Below are 23,355 nucleotides of genomic sequence, written 5' to 3'. Positions count from 1 at the left end.
AATAAAACATTGCAAGCAACCAGGTCCTTAAAGTGTATTAAGTAGTTAGCAAATCGATTGCAGGAAGAATTGGTTAAGCGTTTTTTCTTTACAAGTCCTCTGTATGAGCAGATTAGAAGAGACTACTTCCCTGTAAACTCTCACTCTAATACCCTTTTATACAAAACTATCCTTCCTTATATAATTCTTAAAACAATGAACAGTGTTTCAAAATGCAAATAAAGTAATTACAGGCCCACAGCCAACTAAAAACCTCCAGTGCTGTCTCACTGTAGTTAACAATATTATATGTCAGCACTTCTTTTCTTGAAACTTCTGAGGACCTAGAATACTAGTTTCTTCCTGCCAAACTGGCCCAGTAGATACAGAAAAAGCTTTAAATATGTATGTGGCCAGAAACAGGCCACAATCAAATAGGTTATTATAATAATTTTAAAATTATTGGAAATCTTCTTAATAAAAATTAATAAATATATCTGACTTTATTCTAAGGTGAAGGTAAGGTAAGTCCTAGGTGAACACACTTTCTAATATAAACCATCACTGTTTAAAAGGCAGTCAGTGGCACTCAAATTCGGCTTCAAATTTTGATCGTGGCTTAGTAGAAAAGAAGTATTAAAGAACTCTAAGGAAAGGCTTCTAGATGGGAAAATTTTATTACTTGATCAAATCAAGTATGAGAGCTAAATCTACCAGACACTTTCATTTTATATTTAGTAGCGATAAAACAAAGTCTGTCACTCCTGAGTTTCTATACATTGATAATAGGCTTTGTCCTTGCAAAAAATACTTACAAGCAACAAATTACATGTGCAATACATTCTCAGCTACAAGTGCAATATGATAATAGTCTAATTTAATAATCAACTATTTATAAGCAGAGGGAAAAATGATAGCTTTTTTCCTTCATCTTTCTAAAAATTATCACAAAAAAAGTTGTAAAATATATCTAACACTTTAGAAACTTAATTGCAATCCACCTAGGTCATCTATGCTTAGTTACATTCTACAGGACAAAGTTGATCATTGCATTAAACACTGATAACATCTTTTAGGGAAGTAATCAACATATCATTTCATTTGTTATGGACAAATAGATTACAGTTACGATTAGTAATAAACATAGTTGAATTTCAAGTGCAACAATTTTTGAAAAACTGAAAAGAATCAGGAAACGAGGAAGGCATTTAATCACAAAAATGAATAGTTACTGGAAACTAGAAAAAGTAAATTCCTATAGATAAAACTAGGGAAAGGGAATGTAAAATGTAAAAAAAAAATTATTATACAGTTACAGACAGATACATTCTTCCAGATTTTCTACATCACTAGTGGCAACTCTAATGTCTTTTCCAGATAACAAATACATAGAACATATGCTGCTATTGGTAGGATTTTCTCTGTTTTTTAAAAATTTGTCTTTATTGTCTTTAAGATCACCAGCCACTGATATTTTTCATCACCAAAAGGTCTCAGCACTGCTTCTGATTTTCATCTGCGTTACTGTATTTCATTCCCCTTGCTTCCCCTCAGTCTGCTTCCTTCCCAACGGAAACCGGTCTCCACTCCCTTCATGGAAAAGGATGTTCTATTTTTATCGGGAAAAGTGCAAGGCCTTTATACAATCCAATAAGCTACCTGCAGAACACAGGAAGAGATTTCTAGAACCCTCAGTCAGAGAGACTGTATTTCCATAAGAAGAATTCAGGAAGAAAAAACTAGGAATAAAACATCATTTTGGTGAACGTAACGATTCCTTTAGTATCCTGACAATTCAGCCTATGACACAGGCTCACTGCTGGCCCTCAATCACATAATTTATTATTTTTCAGGGCTGCTGCAGAGAGACTATGAAGTACTTAGATTAATGCTCTTTCTATGGTGACTCGTTAATATATAAATTCAAAGTCTGTCAATTTTCCTTTGTAATCTTTCAGCCCCAAACTGCTTTCTAATTCACATATTTCCAAAATGTGAGTTGCTCAATAACACCTCTTTTTATCTATAAACCTCTGTGATTTCTGTTTTATTTGGAGTACTCTTGTGTGTGCCACAAAAAACACAAAATCAGCTTTCAACAGACTGAGCTCAGTAAATACTGTTCTGATGAAGCCAGAATATATCTGGATGAAAGACGTATTATTTCACACTTCATTCAAATGGGTATATCTGACATAGCTTCTCTGTACAATCTAATAATTTAATTTCAAAGTAAAAATCACTTACGCAAGTCTCTGTTGTCAGACATGAATTTTCTCTTGAGATTTTCTTGAGAGACTTTTTACTGATGGATCTTTTTAATTGACTAGAAACTCCTTCATATCTTTCAGATCCATTTGGAATTATTTTAGAGAATTCAGATTTGCTTCCAGTTGGAGAAAGAGAAAGGGTAGGCTTTATGCTTCTCTGAGAGCTAATAGAATCTGGCTTTCTCACAGTGGAACTCTGTGGTTTTGATGAGATGGTCTCTTCGAGGTTATGTTTGCTGTGTCCCTTTTTCTTCCAGTATTCATTTTTCCATGACATCCTCTTTAATGGAATCTCTTTAAGAACTGCTGAATCAGATGTTTCCTGCCTGCTGTGGCTGATCTCAAGGTTCTCAGAATCCTGGATGAATACATTGTCATCATCCTAAATATAGGAAACAAAGCAAAAGCGATTCCCTCTCATCATAACACAATACAGTCTTACATAACCTTAAAATTTCAAAATGGCTCTTTAATTTCTGCTGCCTAATTCTAAATTCGCAAGGGTTCTGAAAACCAGCTGCGCTTCCTGGCAAATACACTGAGTGCACCACAAACATATTCTAACATCTCAAGTAGTGAAAAGTAGAAAGTAGAGGAGAGGGAGACAAGATTACAATTTTCAAAATGTTGGCCCAAATTTAGAATGCTGGTAACCTCCCAAAACTATGTATTACATGATAATCATAATCTCAATAAAATTAATTACAACTGTACAATCAAAAGTAAGCAAAAAGTCCATGACAATGACGTCTATTAATATTCCATATTTTCACATCGCATTTTCAAATTAAAAATAGAAGAAATAACTCCTGCTGAGATCACTTGGCTCACCTCTGGTAATATTGAGTATCATATTCAGTACCATTTGAGTATCATTTCAAAATTTTGAAGATTAGTTTGTTAACCTCCATGAACCATGTTCATGCTTCTAACAGAGTGTATGCAAAATACCGCATGACTCAAATATATGATCTTCACTCATATCCCGTCTCAACAACAAAGAGCAAGTCTGCACACATGGAAAGAAAAAGGGGAAGCACATCTAGTGTTTGCCTCAATGTTCTTATACTCAAGGAAGAAAAGATGAGAGAGTCCTCATCTTCATCTCATCATGCTGGTTCTCTGCCATATGCTACCAGACTGGATATAAGGCAGTATGCATTGCAAGACTCAATAAGATACTGAGGTACCATCTTTCAGATGGTGCAGTCCTACTGCAAATGAAAGTGATCCAAGTTTGTTACTGACTTCAGTGAGTCCAGGACTGGACTATACAGAATGAAATGTACATTTGGGAAAGCCCTCCCTCAATTTTATTAATAATACATCTTTTGGAAGTTTATAGTTTTATTCCAGCATTTTATTTTATAAGTTATTTCCTTGAAACACAAATCTGTATTTCCCTTTTTTTAATGTATTTTTATTTGCCGTAAGTTATTTTAAAATCTGTGCTAGAAACCCACACTAAGGTAGGTTAACTTAAGATGGAAGACTACTAAAGAAAACACGCTTTCCCACACATCTGAGATAACTTTGGATAACTTTGATTTATGTGAAGCTTAAATCCCTCTCAATTTTCCATGTCTCTTCAGCCATATATATTTAGGTTCTAGAATAATTTGTTAAACACTAAATCATGAAATGGTGCCAGAAACATCAGTAAAGTTTGCTCAATTAATGTAGTGCAGCATATGTAAACTGAACATGAGGATGATTTTGCTGAGGAATGAACACTTCCACTGATGTATTCCTTGAAAGAACATGCAGATGGGCAGTTCTGGATACATAAAATTGATTGCTCTTGCTGGGTTTTAATTTTAAGAAGATTGTTCTAATGACTCTAGAGGGTCACCTACTAGGAGCAGATGGGATCCAGATCCCTTTGTATGCTGAGCTTTAACACTGAGGTATCAGAGTGAAACTATTTGTAAGGGTACATTATCTTATTTAATTTTATTCCTTTACTCTTTGAATTCTATAAGGATAGAAAAATTCTCAAATTCTTCATTGAAGGCTTCACCAATGAACTTGCCTGTTACACTTACACCAGCGTTTTTGATAGCACTATGTGATGTGTGTTCACATCTGTCACAGTCACACAATTCTTGCAATCAGCAAGTGTTCTTGGTTTCGCTCTGGGTTTGACAGAATCTGTAAATGCTGCCGTGACAAGTTTAATTACACAAAGTCTCTGGTAGAAATTTGGGCTGAAAGCATGGCTTCATATAATGACAAAATAAGTCACTCGATGGTGAATGGTTCCAAGAGAAGAAACAATTTTTTATCCTTTACTGGTTCTTTGACTCTGATAATTGAATAACAGCATTGAACTATTTCAGGGACTAATTATTAACTACTAAAGGAAATTTATAAATATTTGCTGTTTTCAGCTTGCAGGCTGAAACATTTCTTCCCTAAAAGACAAAAGTTGCATAAACCATAAAATTCTAGCACAGTTATTGTGCATATTTTATGGCTCTCAGCATATGCAACATAAAGACAGTCAATATTCACTTAGTTGAAATTTATCCTGATACATAACCTGTCTCTTATGTTTTACAATTAAGTGAACATTTTTTGTAGAGAATACTGATTATCCAGATTTAATAAAAAAGGATATAATTCTCCTTTGCAGCTCCATTAACTTCAAATGCAGACTAGGATGAAACTGGGATTTAGCCCCTTTAATTGTAATTTTTTAATTCATGATGCTGTGACATAAACCCAAGGAAAACTTTTAGAACTTTTGGACTTTTTACCAGTCTGAAAAATTTAAAATACAAAGATACACAAAATCTGGTGGTTTTTTTTTGATAAAACTAAGTTTTACTTATATATTCAATGAGAATGGCAGTTTATGCTCACATGCAATTATTTAAATTGTAAGTTGAGATATCTACCTTATTTGAGCACGTACAAGAGCATGTACATATCCATGTGTACTATACACAAACATAATGTATTTGAATTTCAAAGAAAGCTGTAATACAATAATGAGAAACAAAAAATAGTGTGAAAGCCTGTATCAGTGTAGCTTATTTCAGCACGTAATATTAACATATATTTTTAAAAAGCACTGCAAGATTCAGTACAACTTAGTCAAATAAATATTTTGTCATATAGGTGAAGCAAACTGGGAAACATGTTATGGTTAGGCTAAGGAATTGTGGTAATTCTGCAAAGATACCTTCAACTGTGCTAAATAGATGCTAAGTCAGCAGTCATATGTTCAGCTATCACAGCCTTTCCAGGATCCTCTTTCCTGTATTTTCAGTCCTTGAAATAAAACTGTTTTCTAGTTTACTTCAGTAAGGCAAAGTAGAGCAATCTGAATATTAAATGTGCCTCCAGACTATCAGTATAAAGCTGACTTCAAGAAGCAACACAGAACGTATTTGTACAAGGAAGAGGATGAATATAGGCAAAATATGACTGCTAAGTAATTTGTTGGTTCAGTGACTTCTTTCACATGAAAGAAAGACTTAACTATGAATTACTAATGTAGCAGTTAAGACTAGAAAAAAACTGTTGATAATTTGTTAGCATGCTGTAGATTTGTTTAATGTAATTATCTCCTAGCTTTGTAAGTCTAATGCATTTCCAGCTGCAGTGCTGACACTATTCAATGCAGTTTGCATCCAAAGATAATGGAGGAAACAAAAGCTGTTCTCTAGCACACCTCTGGCACATAGTCAAAGAAAAGTTTTTAGTTTATATAATACCTTAAATCTTTTAAAAGAAGATAGAGATCTTCTATCAGTCTCTCTTGCATCAACTTTCTAGAACGGCTATTAATGTGGCATCCCAATGTTTGGGCTGTAAAAGCCACAGTACTTGGCTACAGCTTGCTTTGTGCACTTGGCACTGGATCTCTGGGGTAGGACAATGGCATGGGAGGTTAGCTATCTTCTTCAACAAAAGCTTAAGCACCAGCAAAGTTTAATGATTTAGGTTTTTTGATTAATTTAGATACATTTGTCTTTCTATATAGTTGATCGGTTAAGTACATCATGTGCAAAGACACTATATTTCCACTCACTTATCATAGCACAGCTTCTACTGTTTCATACCTATTCAGAAATTTTTGTTTGCCACTTTTACACTGCTTTGGAGACATATCTTGAAGAAAGATTTTAACATCCCCCTAAAAAAAATTGCAATCAAATTGGAAACTACTGAAACTGAATAAATGACAGTGCTGGAAAGCTTCCACAATTCTTACCTTATGAGAATATTTTCTTAACCTAGCTTCTACAGTAACCTCTCTAGCTTTTCACGAGTGTAACAGACAAGAAATTCTTTGAAATCCAAACAGTTCTATGTCTTCAGAATGGTATCTCATATAGCACTGCTCATGAACTACTAGCTTGAATAAAACTGATTTAATTCTGAAATCCTGGAACTTTGTTTGAAACAACAAAGTCTTATGGGTTTAAGTTAAAAAATAATACATCACCCCAGATAATGGGAAAACTCCTGCAACCACAGAAAAAAAAACTGAGAAAATTTTATTTCTTATAATTAGCATCAGCTATTTGGTTTCTCAGAAATACAGAACACAGAGCAGTCTTTCTGTTGAGTCCATCTCGCCATTATGTAACTCGGTTGCATTTTAATTCTTAGCTATGAGCAACAGATTAGAATGCTAAGAAAGAGATTTTATAATTAAAAATGAAATAACCTAGAATGTTCATAAAGGTAGAAACTTTTAGTAGTTACTGTAATGACACAATGCAACTATTCAGTGCATTGACAATTTGGTGAATTTCTATATAAACAATTAAAGTTGGTGATGCTGACACAGCTTAGACAGGATATAAAGCAGAAATGTCAATCATCAATGATTTTAAAAAGCTGAAATGTCTTAATTCACTTTCAATAATGTTGGTGAGCAGAACAGTCCCTGCTTACAGTTTTAAAAGGCACAATGAAGCCTTACTTACTGCACTCTTGCTCAACCACAACGGACTTACATCTCACTCAAATCTATAATGTAGGTTATCATAAAATCTTTTTTTGTGGTAATGACACACTATACTCACATCTCTCTGTTAGCATAGGGCCTGACAGAAAGTTAGGTTTCTTTTGTCCACTCGTTACATAAGGGTATACCTGCATTTTCACTCGTGTGTCCAGTTAGACACAGCAATCTGACAAAGACAAATCTACTTGTAGGTATATGGGGAAAAGATGATTTATCCTCTCTGTCTAGCCTGAAGACAGAATTTCATCCTAGGAGTTTTGGGATGAATACTACTTTATCAAGAATTACAAAGTGCCCTACCTCTTCACTGCTGTCAGTTCCTTGAAAGTTATCTTCAATTTTGGTTTTCGTATGTACTTCGTTACTGTCTTGCTTCAAATCCAAAGCGAAAATGCAACATTCTGGTGATGTATTTGGAGACTTCCCATGAGGAGCAGATCGAGGTCTTGATGAAAATGTGAAAATCTCTTTATTATTCACTTGGTGATCACCTGTTTCATTGCCGTGATGTTCAACAGAGGCATTCTGTGGTGAGGTTAAATCATGGCAGGCTGAATCTTCAGTAGTTACGAACTCCTCACTCCTATCCAACTGAATACTCTCAGTAAAACTTTCTGGAAATGCCCTTTCATCTGAAACATACAATGTTTATTTTAATGCCAAATATGTAAATTGTATTTTATCCTGATCACTCTCTTTTTCTCTGCAAGTTGTAGAGCAAAATAACTTTTTCTAATACAGAAACATTCTGCTTATCAGATTTATGCAGTTGGAAGAGTGACGAGGATGGAACGAAAAAGATCAGGCTGCTTTCTCAGAGAGGCAAGGTTAATCAAAATGTTTCCAGACCATAGCTCGAAAGCAGGCTACAACAAATTACATGCAAGTCTGCAATTTGCAAATCTGAAACTATTTAGCTGTTAAGACTTGAAACTATCCAATTGAATTTCATTCTAGGAAAAAGAATTTTATTAAATTTGGCTATTGATCTTTTTCTGTAGGATTTTTTTGTGGCTGGCATTTTAAAAAAATAACCACACATAGTTCGTGGAAAGTTCATAATATTACAATTTGCTGCTTCTTTATTGCTGAAATTCTACATTTTCTTTTATGACCAGAACTTATGGTTTAAATCTCAATTTCAAACTATAGCTCTGATGAAAAATACCGTGACATGAAAAATGTATGAAGATATGTTTCACCAAGTTTCCCTGAATACAGGCACTACTAATCTGCCAATTTTAAAACAAACAATAAACTATAGAAATGGATTTAAAGACTGAGTGCACCAGATAAACATGAAAAGGCCATTTTTATGCTCTTATTGTTAACTTACATTTTACTGTTTGGAATGATGGTATAGAAAAAAATGTCAATTTGATTGATTAAAACAAATCTCAAATAGCATCTGAGAAAAGGAGAATCGCTCAAGTATGCAATACTCCCTTATCTTCATTAAAGGTAGTGTGGTGTGGATTATTCACTAGATCTTGAAACTTTCTGGCTCCATAAAACAAAGTTACCACCAACCGTATTAAAAAAGCCTCAATAAAAAAATACTAAAAAAGTAATAATAATGTCACACTGCAATAATAAAATGCTTGCTGTCACAGAAGACAGTTAAGTTTACCATGGTATTCTACTCTTTTTAGTTTTGTTAGAGATAATTATCACTTCAGGCAGATTTAGCACCTTTGGGGAGGCAAAAAAGTCTGAACCACCATAAATGAAGACGAAAGAGAGCAGAATGAGAATGGCAGGAGAAATCGTTGTCGTCTTACTGGGTTGCTGTTACTTTTCCAGTTTACTGAAGATGGCTAGTAAAGCTACCAAACTCCAGTTAATATCCTAAACAGTAGTTTGTACTAGGAACCAGTGGAAAGTAGGGACTTAACAGATCTTACATTCATGGCTTGCACCTACTTGTTCCAGAAGAGACTATTGTTCAGTCTCTACATGAAGACCATCTATAGTTAGAAGCCCCAAGGCTTTTCAGATAAACTCTCTTTATATTAGATAATGATGCTGGTTTAAAACGGTCTAGTAGATCATCGTCTATTGTATATAAAAAAGTCTATTTGTAAAATATATAGAAATCTCACCTTGCTTTTAATTAATAAAAAACTTGAAAGATGAACATGTAAGTAATGACTTTTCTATTACAAATATTTTGGACTAGTTTTTTCAAGAGCCTCAAAAATGAGTGAGACTATTCAAAACTTTTAAGAAACCCTCTTCATTTGTATAAACCCATTGATCTTTTGTTCTGATCAATAACTACAAGTTTTTCAAAGGAGGATACTAGAGTAGAATTCTCTTTGATCACTCAAGATTGTGTCACATTCCTCAACATATTTTTCTTAGGCAATTACAATTACATGTGAATTGTATGCAAATAAACCAACTGAAATAATAAGAGAAAATATAGTACTAATAATGAACTCACATTTCACAGTTTTTATGCTGTCACTGTATTTTAATATCTATCTAAGCTACATTTTTAAAGTAATCATTTCCCCCATAAAAATGAAATGCAAGAGGGATCTTCTCATTAACTTCTCATATGAACCTGAACACAGTATTAGGATGCTCGAGAACAAAGATTCAGTAACTTTTTTTCCCCAACTGATTTTGTTACCTAACATGACTAAAAACTACCTTGCACTAAATCAGTATTTTAAAGTACTCAATCATTTGTCCAATAGGAATCTGTCCCAACAAGTCTGAAATTGTTTTGAATGTCTTTGGCCCTGAAGATGCTGCCACATCTGCAACTCCAGAAAGTGCTACGCAGAAACATTATGCCCAAACTTCAATCGGCTGGACAACTCCATTGTATGTAAAGAGATCTTTTCCCCAGCTATTCCAGATGCTAAGTCTGAAACGCTCTTAACTCTTTTCCTAAGGCAATGATATTAAAATTTTCAACTTGCTGCATTTTTCTAAACAAAAAATATCTCCAAAACTTACCTAGCTAAGATTTTTTTATTATTATTTTTTGCAATTTTTCCTACCTGCAATTTTTCTGCAGTCTTCTGACGAGTCTGGCACTCATCTTTCCACAAGTTTAATCTAGACATGTTTTACCAGGTTTCAATGGCAGTGGCTTGACTAAGATCAAGATGTATAACATATGCAGAAGTATGCAGAAGGCCTTTTCCTCTGTCATGAAATTAGATTTGACATGTATCATGCTGTCTTTGCAGTTTTCAAATATGCACTAATAGCTCAGACCACTGTAACAAGCCCTCTATGGTACAGTCATACACTTAGTGTACAACCTACTTGCTGATCATCTGCTAATTTTTATGCAAAAAACTCTGAATGAGTAGAGAGGAGTGGCTTAATTTTTATTATGGCCTACTGACTTAATAATAACCAACTTCCCTAACTGCAGTCTCACCTGTTCTACTCTCGTTCTAGAATGATGTCTAATGCAGTTGTTGCTGCTTAATTTGCAGAGGTCACTACAGATAAAATTCTATAATGAATTCTGAAGCAAAACCAAAGGTGTTAAACCACTTGGGTTCTGTGATTTTACATCAATTTTGAATTAAGTATCAAAATATAAAAAAGAAATCTTAAATAACAGTTTTTGTCAAGTGCTTAGAGAAGAGAAGGCAGCTATAAGCTTGAACTCCTGACTCTGACACAGACATGCAAAAACTTCTTACACATTACTTTACTCACCATTGTGAGTAATGCCGTGTCTTTACCCAGATCAAAAGTACTTGAGAAATATAAAGAACTACTTTATTGTGCCTGTATAATATTTAGCCTGAATAGTCTGCTTTTTTAGTCTAACCTTCTCTGTAAAGAACATTTGTTTCCAGAGACGTTGAAGAAATATACTTGGGTTAACAATAAGTTAAATGTAAATATGAGTTTGTATACCACTGTACTTAATAAAATATGCAGGGGGAAGACAGAAAAGTCTATAAGGTTTTAAGATGATATTTTATGCTAGCTACAGAGCTCAGCAACTTCTGTAACCTGTAGTCAATGTAGCATTTTGTTAATAGTCAAAGTCAAATAGTCAAAAATAATAAAGTAAAAGATATGGAATGTTTTGGACCAAACCAAATCCCATTATCTCTCCACCACAAACTATACTGGAATTTGTTTTTAACTCAGTATTTCCATGTCAATTGTAATGAACAATTTGGAGTATCTTCTTAGCAAAATATGCAAATTACTATGTAATCACAACACTGCAGCAAACAAGATAAATGCAAGAATGATCACCTAAACATCTAATTAGTTCTACATAGCCAGACTTACTCTAAAGCTTCTAATTGCAGCCTAACGTTTTAATGAAGGTTTCAGCATTGCATAAATAAGATTGGCAAACTATAAACAATGCTCACTCATTTTATTTTTTCCCTCGCTTAAAAACAATTTACCTTGGTAAAGGTACTGCACATCTGCTACAGAAGACTTGATGATTTGAGGTCTATAATAAATCTAGAAGATATTATTATAAATAGCAGTGACTAATCTCAAAGGTAATAAGAACAATCACTCACGAGAGCTCCCCTCCTCCCCTGAAATTTCAATTAGTATTTACTCAAGCTAATGGCATAACAAGTGCAGTACTGTCCCAAGATCACCATAGGATATTGTTGTTCAAATGCCTGGTGATGAGAGTAGCATATGATAGATTCTTGTTGATACAACTTGTTTTGACCACAGTATTACTGGGGAGCCAGAAACCACGCAAGCTTGCACTTGCCTGGGGAATGTGGTTTTCTGTCAATGACCCAGCATAGCTGTATGTACAGTAACACTTTGTCAGAAATGTCAGGACTATGCTTTTGGTGTAGTCATCACCACTGAACCAAGCTTGTGCTTGATCACTAAGGGGCGAGATCAGCTGTTGCGAGTTTCCTGACTAGAACACTGGTCCTGAGGTTTATGGGGTTACTATCCTGACAGTGTGCATGAACTGCAGCCACAACACAAGTTATCACAGAAATCATTGGGGTTTTTTTGCTTTTATTAGAAAGGTATTTCTTTTTAAAATGTGAATGCAAATGTGAAACAATTTGGTAAGAAACAGGCAGAAGCATTTTCGTTCTCTTGTCTGGTAATGTCAGTGTACACTTCACTGGCTTTTGTAAACGATTTGTACAGTATTTTATGCAGATTTATATGTTGTATGGTGTACTTCTATCTTAAATTACTAGGTTTCTCCTTTTTTCTTAGATGTTTCTGGTTTTGAGTCCCCCTCCCACCTTTTCTGTGAACTTTTCCTCAAAGAATGCCTATCATTCTCTGAGGTCAAGTTTATCCTACTTTGTAAGAAATTCAGAATAGAGCATAGAAGACGACTTTCCTTGATGAAGAGGTTGCCTATAGGAAGCTCTTCAACACAGATGAACACAGGAGAAAGAAACCATTAACTTATCTACATACAGTTAGACATCTTCATATATTGAAAAGAAACTGAAATCTGCAAACTGAGCAACCAGTGCCAAAAAATCAAAACATGGAAAAAAAGTTTGGAGAATTGTAACTTGCAAACTCACATGATGCTTTTATCTGCCTGTACACACAACTAAGACTATGCAGAAACAGTTTTCATTCTCACAAACAGAAACAGCAAAAGACCAGTGTTCATACACAGCTTTCTTATTCAGTTGTCTTCTGAATTTACAGTAGGACATTTAGATATGCCAGACTACTGCTCTCTGTCTACTGCTTATATTTACATAAAATAACAAGTGTTGATTCACTAGATAGAGGTCCTGGTGTTCTAGATGACAAACAGGTAAGACAGTGATTCTTGCCTCAGAATCCTCAAAACTTAGGTAAATAGCAAGTAATTTAAAAATTCTTCAAAAGGCTCTACTTGCCTTAGTGTCTTGTATCTGTTTCAGTCAAATTATAAGACCCATAATAGCAGTTATGCATTACTGACATTGCCATAATGCATAATCGCTTCTAACCATCCCAGAGATTGAACAAAATGGAAATAACTCACAACATGAAGGATAACTTCTTTGGTCAATTTTGAACACATTTGAGAAGTTGGTGGCTATGCCTTTTAACAGAAAGTAACATTGCTTTTTCATAGAGACAAGGGCTATTTTTGCCCCAATGATGTACTTTCCAGACACGTGCAAAGCAAGTTGATTGACATTGTATGACAAAAAATATTGACACCTTTTGGCAGATATGTGTGAAAGAGAAAAAAAAACATAAGCTGAGGTGACTTTAAAAACAAAACGAAAAATCCTGATATTACATGGGTACCATAATTAATATCCTAAAATCTTACCTGGGACAAGTAAAATTTCTCAAAAATTTGATGTTTGGAGTCTTCAGTGTTAAATTTAATAGGGATTTAAAGAATAAATTATTTTTAGTTCTTTCCCTTTAATCATAAGAGTATGGAATATTCCTTTTTTTATTCATTCATTGCTCTGGCACTCTGCTTAATCCTGCAAATCTTTATCAATGCTCAAAAGCAATTCTGTTGCAGGGTGTTTGATTTCCATAATCCCTCACAACACAGACACTTATATTTCATGTGAACTGCTTGTGGGTCCTTTGAAATTTACAACAGATAGTCCCCCACACCACACATAACTGAGATGTAAAATAACATCAGAATAGCATCATACCACTGGTTATCTCCCATGTGTTTTTGGCTTCATTTTTTAGAGATAATCTTCTACGGCTGTTCTTGTCTGCTGATGGTTGTTGTGGTGATGGGAGCTGAAAATCTGCTTTTCCACTCTCAGCGGTTTTCTGAGTCTGAATTGCAGGGTCTGAAATACAACCCAGAAGCTTATGAAATGCCTGTGAACACTCATATTGTGTGCTTTTCTTACTTGAGGCATGGAAAAACAGCATATGGAGCATTGTCCTGGGATACAAACATCTTCCAAACAGCATGGGAATCTTGTAGGGCAGTAGTAATAGGACAGTCACAAGAAAGTAAAAAGTTAACACTAGGTATGGAAGAAGGGCAAACCATAGAAGTTATAAAAAACATGATTGCAAAAGTCTGCAACGCAATCAAGAATCACTGCAGTATCCCAGTTATATACACAGCATGAAGGAAAGTGGAATATGTGTATAACCTGTGGCTACTGCCAGCAGGTGGTGATCCCTGGCTTAAACACTTACAATACGAATACCTGCAGAGAGAATGAGCATTTATTCAAGCTCATACAGGAGAATAAGCCATGATTCAATACAAATATATTCAGTAATTTATCAAGGTAGATAAAGGATTAGAGAAATGGAAAATTAAGTCCTACATTCTGAAGTCAGAATCATGCAAAAATTTTGGCAGTTTGTGAACTCTTTACATATTTTTGCTTTATGCTCTTACCATTTTGACACACATCTTCAGTTGTTTGGTGAGTACTTCTTTTGTCTCCTTGATCTAAAGGATCATTGCACGGTGAGAACGAGCGCACCAAACTCTCAATGTCTTGTACAGACTCAGTTCCCTTTCCTGAACTTTGAAGTCGGCATGATCTATTACTTTTGCTACCCCAGGTCTTTGTTACCTTGAAAGATATTATTGTATTAATGAAACATAAAAATGTAATAGCTTTAAAAATACTGAAAGATAAACATACATTTTGAATTAGGCTTATTTTTCAAATAAATGTTCCCAAATATATTTTTTTTCAATACTATCTTTTTAGGAAGCTACAGTAGCTACAGTTCTGTGTGGTTTCTTCAGTGTCTACAGTCTACTAACAGGAAGTTTTTTTACTGAAAGAAACAAAAACAAGGCAAAGAAAAGGAAAAAAAAATTAAAATTCACTATCTGGATAAAAAGACTTTTGGCTATTCTAGACTTCAGAAGAAGTCCCTTCTTCTTTGGAGAAAGAAGAAAGTCCTTTCAATGGACTTCCTACAGAACTCTACTTCTTTGGCTGGATCCTTTATTCACAGTGTTAAACTAGGAATGGTAGTCCTGATCAGATTCCCAAAACCTGCATATTGTTTGCTGACCGAGTGAGACCTGCTGTTTTCCCTGGCATTGTAATTCACAGCGTCACATGAGCTACTGTATGGCTGACTATCATCCACAAAGAGCACACCGAAATGCAGAGTTTCTGCTCTGCATCATAACTGTCATCATAAGGAAAAAATATTTACACACACACAAAATATTAGCAGATTATAACAAAAAATTCAGAAAAATAAGGATTATAAGAAATCACAGAGCAACTTCAGTAGGAGACTTCTGTAGGCCTAATGCTGAAATTCGATAAGTCTGCTCCAGTCAAGTTCTGTTATTTTTCAAAGTTTTGAAATTCCACAATCTCCCTATCACCCTGTTCCAGTACAGAACCACTTCCTTCGTCACACCCAGTCAGAGGTTCCCTGATGCAATCTGGGCCTGCTGCTGCTTGTACTTCCACTGTGCACCTCTTAGAAGAATCTGGGACTGTCTTCTCTACAGCCCTGCATTAGACAGTTGAAAACAGCAACTAGATTCTCCCTTAGCCTTCTCTTCCATGGGCTGAAGAAACCTGTGCCAGGGGCTGTAGCCACCCAGGCAGTTTACTTGCCCTCCACGGGATGTTACAGTGTCTCTCTTGTACTGGAGCCCATGACCAAACACTGTACACTCCAGACACAGTCTCACATCAGTTCTGGAAAAATACCTTTGGTGTGACCCTTCTGCTTGTCAACCTCTTCCTTTGTAGAAGTGATAGCAGTTCGGTTGTAGTTTAAGCCTTCTTACCTCTCCAGATACTGCTGTACTGACTCTTCTGTTTGAAGATGGAGGTGGCCCAAGGATCTTTGATCCAAATGCAATATGTGATACATCCTGAGTTTTACTGCTGTGTATATTGCCTTGTCCTCTATTAACCAAGATACCTAAGTTAAGAACAATAATAGTTAAAAAAAAATTACAGTACTTACAAAGAATAAACCTTAATATTTTTCCAAATCAACTGATATAAACAATTATGAATACTAAACACATAAAAATTATGTTCCTTTATAGCACAATCCCTAGAAATATATAGGAATAGGAAATACACATTTTATAAAAGTGTGTCAGCACACAAACAAGAAACTTCTGGTCTGTTATACAGACATATTTCTAATCTCCTAGCTTTAAAGATTTATTTAAAAATGGGTTATTTATAAACAACAAAAAAAATGTTTTGCATGATTTCTTTAGAACTTCAATGAAAATCCAACTTGTGACAGGAAGAAAAAACAACTCTAATTAATAAATAACAGAATAAATAAATAATAACACAAGAAAACTCAGGCAAGACTGTCAAGGTATCATTCACAGCTCAGAGGAGAACTATTTACATGTAGCTTGCTTTTTGAAATTACTGAATCTACTGTATTACCAGGGCTGAGCCCTAATATTGCAGACATACTGTATTCCTGTAAAATGCTCTACCTCTTTCATCATTTCTTTTTACTGTTTAAAACATATACATATTTTTATAATTCTTTTCAAGCACAGAAAATGTCAACCAGTCTGCAGGACAAACAAAATTAAACAGGGAATGCAGGTGAGCGTTCTGAGAAAAATTTAAAAGGGAAGGACAATAAAATAGTTACATGTTGACTTTATCACCAGGATTGCACAACTCCATGTCATACCTATTTTCCTCTTTTTTAATTCCTCAAGATTGTCAGTGAATTCTCCTTACCAGAGCTGATAAAAAAGGGGTATCTTCACATTAACATATGGTCAAAATTTACAATGTCTGAAGATTTTTTTCGTGCTACAACTTCAGTGTTAAATTGCTATCTCACTTCTGAGATCTGACACCTTCATAAAGCAATAAAGTAGAAACAAAACATTTTGTGGATTCTCCTAAGAATTTTTCATAGAATCATTTAATCATAATACAAGATCAGCTTTATTTCCAGTGGCATCAAGGAATTGAAAAAATGATCACGCATTACCCACCAAATATCATAATTTACTGTACTAAGCACAAAAGAAGTCTCCTTCTGCCATTATCTTCTTCCCTTTCTCCTGATGTGACATTTGGTTGCTGCTAACAGCTGCCATTTCACACGATTAGATGACCTGTCTTGGTTTAACATCTATTTCTTTAATTTGCTGACTACCTTGGGATGTTGTTAGCTCCAATTATAAAAGCTGATTTGCATGAAAATCTGTGTTTATGAACACATTAATTGACTGCAATTAATTACCTACATCTACACATAAGTTTGTTGATAGCATAATGGAATAATATGTATAATTAAAAGTGGATGAGACTAAAAATAATTTTGAGCTTTTGATTATCAAATAAACAAAAAGTTTAGCAGATAAGAAGAACATTTTCTAATTAAAATATACTTAAATATATCAAAGCTTCCATTTTCACGAAGGCCAACTTCTGAAATTTGAAAAGCATGTCTGGAAGAACACATGCTATGTTCATAAAATGAGATTAAAAATAAAGATTGAACCTTAAACTGAAGGCATTTCATTTCCATGCAGGTCAGGGATGTTATCATTAATTATTTTACTACATATACCTAAGAGTTACATATCTTTGTAGTCTGAACAGTAAAATATGAGTATTGTTTTAAATGAATATTCATTTTTTCTGTTTAGATATACCATTCACACTATTTGACTCATTTAAGTTTTACAGTCTCTTGTATTTTCACAACCCAGACAAGAAGTATTGATTTTTGAACACAGTCATCAAGAAACTGTATTCCAGAGCTTTCCCTGCTATTTCAAAAGCAAATTTATACTTAAACTTCACAACAGAACTTTGGCTTGACTCCTTGTAGGGCAACAGTACTCTAAAAATATTATTTCTCCTTTAATATTACAAAAATGGTTACTTGCACGTAAAAAAAAAAGCTGAATGTAACTTAAACAAGTAAATGTATGAAAAAATCTTACTCTAAGCAAAAATTTAAACCCCTCCTATCCATTTCAGCTGCTGTAGGACAAAGACCCTCATTACTAATGAGGTATATGAAGAGAGAGAAAAAGTTAAGAACTTGAAAAAGCATCAGCATGGTAGCTTAGTGCGGATGATAAAATCTTTATTAGGTTTTTTTTTACATATTCTGGTAAAAGCAGAAGAGTAGTTTTAGAAGTATTTTCTTAGACAATTCATATTATCAAGGTTGTTATCAAAGAAACAGTTCTTTCAAAGTTTATTTTTCTTTAGAGTTTCATAAGATGCTACACCTTAAATGCTATCTTTGGCTGTGACAGTCTTGCCTCTTACAGGATTAAACTTCACCAGTAGTTATCATTCCCTGTAATTTACCTTATTCCTTTGGCCAATACTTTGCACATGTATTACCAGAGCATTTTAACAGAAATGGTGGAAAAGATTATTCACTGAATTCAAACACTGAAGATGAGAATCCTCAAGACTGAGAAAGTACTAAAAAAGGTGGAAAAAAATGTATCTTCCTTACCTACAGCACCACTTCTAACATTGCCTACACTGATGAAGATGCATTGGAAATGGATTCTTTATCTAATTTGCTTGTTCAGACCTACTTCTAAGCTACTTCAGATCTGCTTCCTTCTCAAAAGATGTTCTACTACCCTGTTTAGTGTGATGAATCAATGACTCATAAAAGCTGGTACAGAGTAAAGGGAAAATGAAAAACTTTAGTAGGACATTGCAATTATTACATGGGCCAAATTAAAGGCTTCACCTTGTGTCTTCTACAGAAGCCAGTAACAACACAACAAAAGAGTAGAGGAAAGTGGGTGCCTATAGAGAGAGATTTCACCTGTGTATTTTTCTAAGCTCTGACAGTGAGAAATTTATGTACTTCTCAAGTTTAAACTGAAAATAACAATCAATTCAACATTTTAGAAGGGGCGAAATTATCACTTCTCCACGAAGGACATGAATCAGAGCATGCAAAATACTCTCATTTTAAAACCCATTATAACCCTCTTTAAGAAGTGCTCACATATATTCCACGGTATTTACTGTTGCAAACGGATCTACAGAATAACTTCTTTTTTTTTTTTTTTAAAAAAGTACAGATTAGTTATGTGCAACTGGATTTACAAAAACAGTAATATCCTGGGACTGAGGAAATAACATTTTTGACATGTTTAGAATTCTAATCAATGAAATTTACAAGTAGTGAAAAATATGGGTTTTTTTCTACATTGATTTATCTCCTCATTGGAAATGTAGCTGATGTATTCAAAACTCAACAACTGATTTAAAAAAAAAGATTTTGTTCAACCACAAAAAAACCTGTCAATAGCTGAAAATTTTATTTCATTCTTTACTATATAGTTACCTTAAGTTATATTTTAAAGACCACTACTGTTTATGAATAATTTTACAACTACAGAGTTCCATTAATGAATACAAACAATCTATGTCTCTTATCCTATTGCTGTTATTTAATAACTATCTCATTACAAAATTGCTTTAAAGGGATATTCATTATTTTGAATCAAAACATTAAAGACTGTAAAGACATTTGCCTTAGTGAAATTTTCCTATTGACTTTACTGCATGCAGGAAGTAATACACAGTTTTAAAGCAAAATAGCAGCTTTAGTCAAAAGCAGTCAACTGTCTGACCCAAGGCTATTTAAGCAATTTCACATTCAAATCTTGGCATTTGCTTCTACAGTTCGGTTTCCACTGATTCTTGGCTTACAATCTCATGCAGACAGACATGCCAATTTCAATATAAAAACATATGAAGTGCTATTCTAGAACAGGCCAATAATTTGTCTAACATCCAGTTTCAAACAATGGCCAAACCCAAATGCTTCAGAAATGGCACAAGATAATTTCAGTAGGCATTTATGCAATAATTTGCTTTCAGTGCAGTTCTTAGAGGAAGGTTGGAAAACCTAGAAGTACAAGATTAAATCTTCCCTTCACATTTTTGTTGGTGCTAAATACAACAACATGGACGTTACCTCTTACCTATCTAAATGACTAACTGATTTTGGAATCATACAAATTTCTTTACTTCACCAGCTTATTGTAGCACTGGAGTCCGTATTTTAATCATACTCTGTTTTATTATGTTCTAGCTTACAGAAACTTTCAAATAACTCTGAGACACCAATAAGACAAGATTACCTTTTGCAGAGCATAAGATGAGGAGACTGTGCATGGACATATTGTTAGAAGAGTTTCATTAATGTAAACATACTTTAAAAAAAAGTGTAACAACTTCCAAGCCACACTTCAATGTCCATTCAGAAGACACACCTCAAATCTTGTTATTTTGAATCTCATGCTTGAATTAGAATCGTTCAGGCGGCACACAGATCTCTGAATCTACAGAATAGACATGTGTCTATGTGCTCATGATATGTCAGCTAGGCAAGTGTTGTCATGTTTTAATTTAAGACACTGGAACTCTTAACATGCACTTTCACCAAAAAATCAATAATTTGTACACATACTGTATAGAATTTATTAACAGTATTTTAATACAACAGAATACCTGTTTCTTGCACTGTTACTGGATCTCTCCCGTGTTTTATTTCAGGCTTGTGAATTTTAGTCAGGCTCAGCAACTGTGTAACTTGTGGCACATCTGTATTCAGCTGGCAGGTTCGAGGTATAACATCTGTGGGCTCATATGGCATAAATGGAACAACACACATATCTAGAATCAAAAAACATGGGCTTTACTTCACTCAACACAACAGAATTAAATTCAACTTACATTATTTCTTAAGTTACATATATTTAAGTTCATATGGTTATAACAAATAGATTATGGTCATTTGAAAAATTTGCTGCAATTGTTCACTTTTAAGACAATAAGCATGTAAATTTTAAAATGATATTGTGTATTTTTTTAGGCCGAAAAATGTGAATACATTTAAACTAAGAAATACGCACCAATGGTTGGAATAGCCATAGTAAATCAGCTTCTTTGATTTGGCAATAGAACAAGCAAAACAGAATCAGAAAACACATTTCATTAATTTTTTTTATGACTCAGCTTTTATTCTAATACTGGTACACTGATTTTCAGACAAAACGAGCATCTGAAAATGGTATCGGTATTAGTTGGACTGACATAGCAAATAGAGAAGTCCCATATATGCAAATAAAGAATTTAACAAGCTTTAACTCCAAACTTTGGATGCCATTATACTTTCATGATAAACTAAAAAGCTGTCAATCTATTCTTGTGACACCAGGCACTAGTAGAATGTGATCTGATTGTCTCTGCTTTCCCTTTGATAACCAATATAGACCAAGGTTATGAAAGTTATTCTCTACAAAGAAAGGTATCCAGAGTCAACTATTTCTGATGTTCTGATGCAAATTATTTCCAAATATTATAAGACTCAAATATAGTAAGCTAATGAATATTAGGCTCTTTACCAAGCATAAGAAGATCAAGAGGATCAAGTATTGAGATCCTAATAGAAAAATTCAAGTGTCCCATGCTATATTTCAGAAGTGGACATATTTATTTAACTAAGACAAATGCTAGCAACCATTTTTTGACCAAGCTGGTACATTATTTACCACTGTAAGACAATATTTAGTGATAAAAAACCCATATGTAACCTCAGGGTTACTATGGAAACCAGAAACTAAGTATATATCAAGCTTGTATGCCTCAATATCATGGGGCAGAGAAGATGAATTCTTTCCTCTTCTATCTAAGTGATCTCATATAGAAATAATTTCTTAGTATATGTGGTTTTTCCTTTCTGCTTGCTATCATTTTAAGAATGCAAAACATACTGTATACGAGCTACTAAGAAAGCATCACACACATTGCATCTTGAAATCACTACTTCCACCACCAAGGAGATTTAAGCAAAGAACTAGACCCTCCTTATAAGTTGCAATGTCATTGCATTCAGTGGAGCCCAACTAACTGGTCCGATCATCTGAGAGGAAAACCATTTTATCAAATCATGATTGTTAACTGAAAGTTAATTACTAATAACAAAAAACTACTATTGTTTTTCAGTAATTGAGTATGAAGTATAAAGTTATTTTAATACAGCCAAATCTTGAGCTGTAACATAATTTCAAGACTTGCCTAGATAAGGAAATTCATGAGCATACAGAAAATACTAATGCCCACCTGCTGTGTAATAATCATAGAACTGATAATCCTGTAATTAGTAGTGCAATATTTTACCGTGCATAAAGTTTATTAAAACTGTCTATTCATTATGTTAACTATGTTTTGCAGTTTTGAAACTAATTTAGAACACTTAAGCACATTTTAAGAACTGTTTAGAATGGAAAAGAGAAAACAATGCACCAATTGAATTAAATTAAAGTAAAGCCAGTGAGGCCTCTAACTGCAGTTTCTGCTGAGAATTTACCAGATTCTCTCTGTTGTAATTTTTTGAATTAATATTTTTTTCCAACCTCATCAATAAAAAAAGAGGAATAATCACAATAATCACAGACTTATTATTGGTTTAGGTTTTCCAATGGAAGACACATTTTGTTACACTTAAAATACTGCTAACTATCCCTCCTTAACCAGAACCCTTTTTTCAGCTGTACTCTTTAAAAGCCACAAAATGAAAATTGGAATGAAACTGAAGCTGAACTATACCTAGGCTTCCTCTAAAATAAGGAAGTGCCAGCTGTGCTTTTTCAATTCCTCCTCTATTACTGCAAATATCAGCGAGGAATGAAGTTCTCTCCCTTGGAAAATAATGATTTGGTATTATGATGCTTATTTGGAGACTGGTAAACCTTTGACCAACATGCAGCTCTATTACAAATATAATCTCTTATTTTTCAAGCCCACCACCAGTACTACTTTCCCAATGAACAAGGACACATTAGGATAAATGGACTAAAGATCACAGAGAGGTGGTTTTGATAGTTTCATAGCTCTGTTTCATTTAATATTGTTTTGTTATAGTTTTATCTCGGATTATTTAAAGAAGAAATCTTTCATCAGCTGCTAATGTCGGAAATTAAGAAAACAGAAAATGCTGCTAAGTTTAAGTATTTCTCTTTCCTTTCTCTTCTTGGCCAAAACTCGATTTCTGTCAGCATAAGATGCAGTCATTACAAGCAGCTCTCTACTTGATAAATTTTGCCAGAATTTCTTCAATAAAATACTTCTAAGAAAGTAAATGTGTAAAACAGAGGGCACACACGTAATCAGTTGTCTAAAGTTCAAGACTAGCAGATTT

At 34.1% G+C, this 23,355-nt stretch overlaps 1 protein-coding gene across 3 annotated transcripts in view; it reads right to left on the bottom strand.

The window, feature by feature from the left end:
- Nucleotides 1–23,355, bottom strand: part of CFAP20DC (CFAP20 domain containing) — a 71,620-nt gene that overhangs the window by 30,767 nt on the left and 17,498 nt on the right. Inside the window, exons 7-12 of one of the 3 annotated variants that reach the window (XM_086618990.1) lie at nucleotides 20,664–20,828; nucleotides 15,950–16,086; nucleotides 14,576–14,774; nucleotides 13,860–14,006; nucleotides 7,534–7,865; nucleotides 2,227–2,631 (exon numbers count right to left, since the gene is read on the bottom strand). In XM_086618990.1, the coding sequence (XP_086475116.1) occupies nucleotides 2,227–2,631; nucleotides 7,534–7,865; nucleotides 13,860–14,006; nucleotides 14,576–14,774; nucleotides 15,950–16,086; nucleotides 20,664–20,828 (1,385 nt within the window). The remainder of the gene's footprint in view (nucleotides 1–2,226; nucleotides 2,632–7,533; nucleotides 7,866–13,859; nucleotides 14,007–14,575; nucleotides 14,775–15,949; nucleotides 16,087–20,663; nucleotides 20,829–23,355) is intronic. The other 2 variants (XM_009986347.2, XM_086618991.1) reach the window with 2 other exon arrangements.

Source organism: Tauraco erythrolophus, chromosome 12, assembly GCF_009769465.1.
Source record: "Tauraco erythrolophus isolate bTauEry1 chromosome 12, bTauEry1.pri, whole genome shotgun sequence".
In the NCBI taxonomy this organism is placed as follows: domain Eukaryota; kingdom Metazoa; phylum Chordata; class Aves; order Musophagiformes; family Musophagidae; genus Tauraco; species Tauraco erythrolophus.
This window is presented reverse-complemented; position numbering and strand designations above follow the sequence as displayed.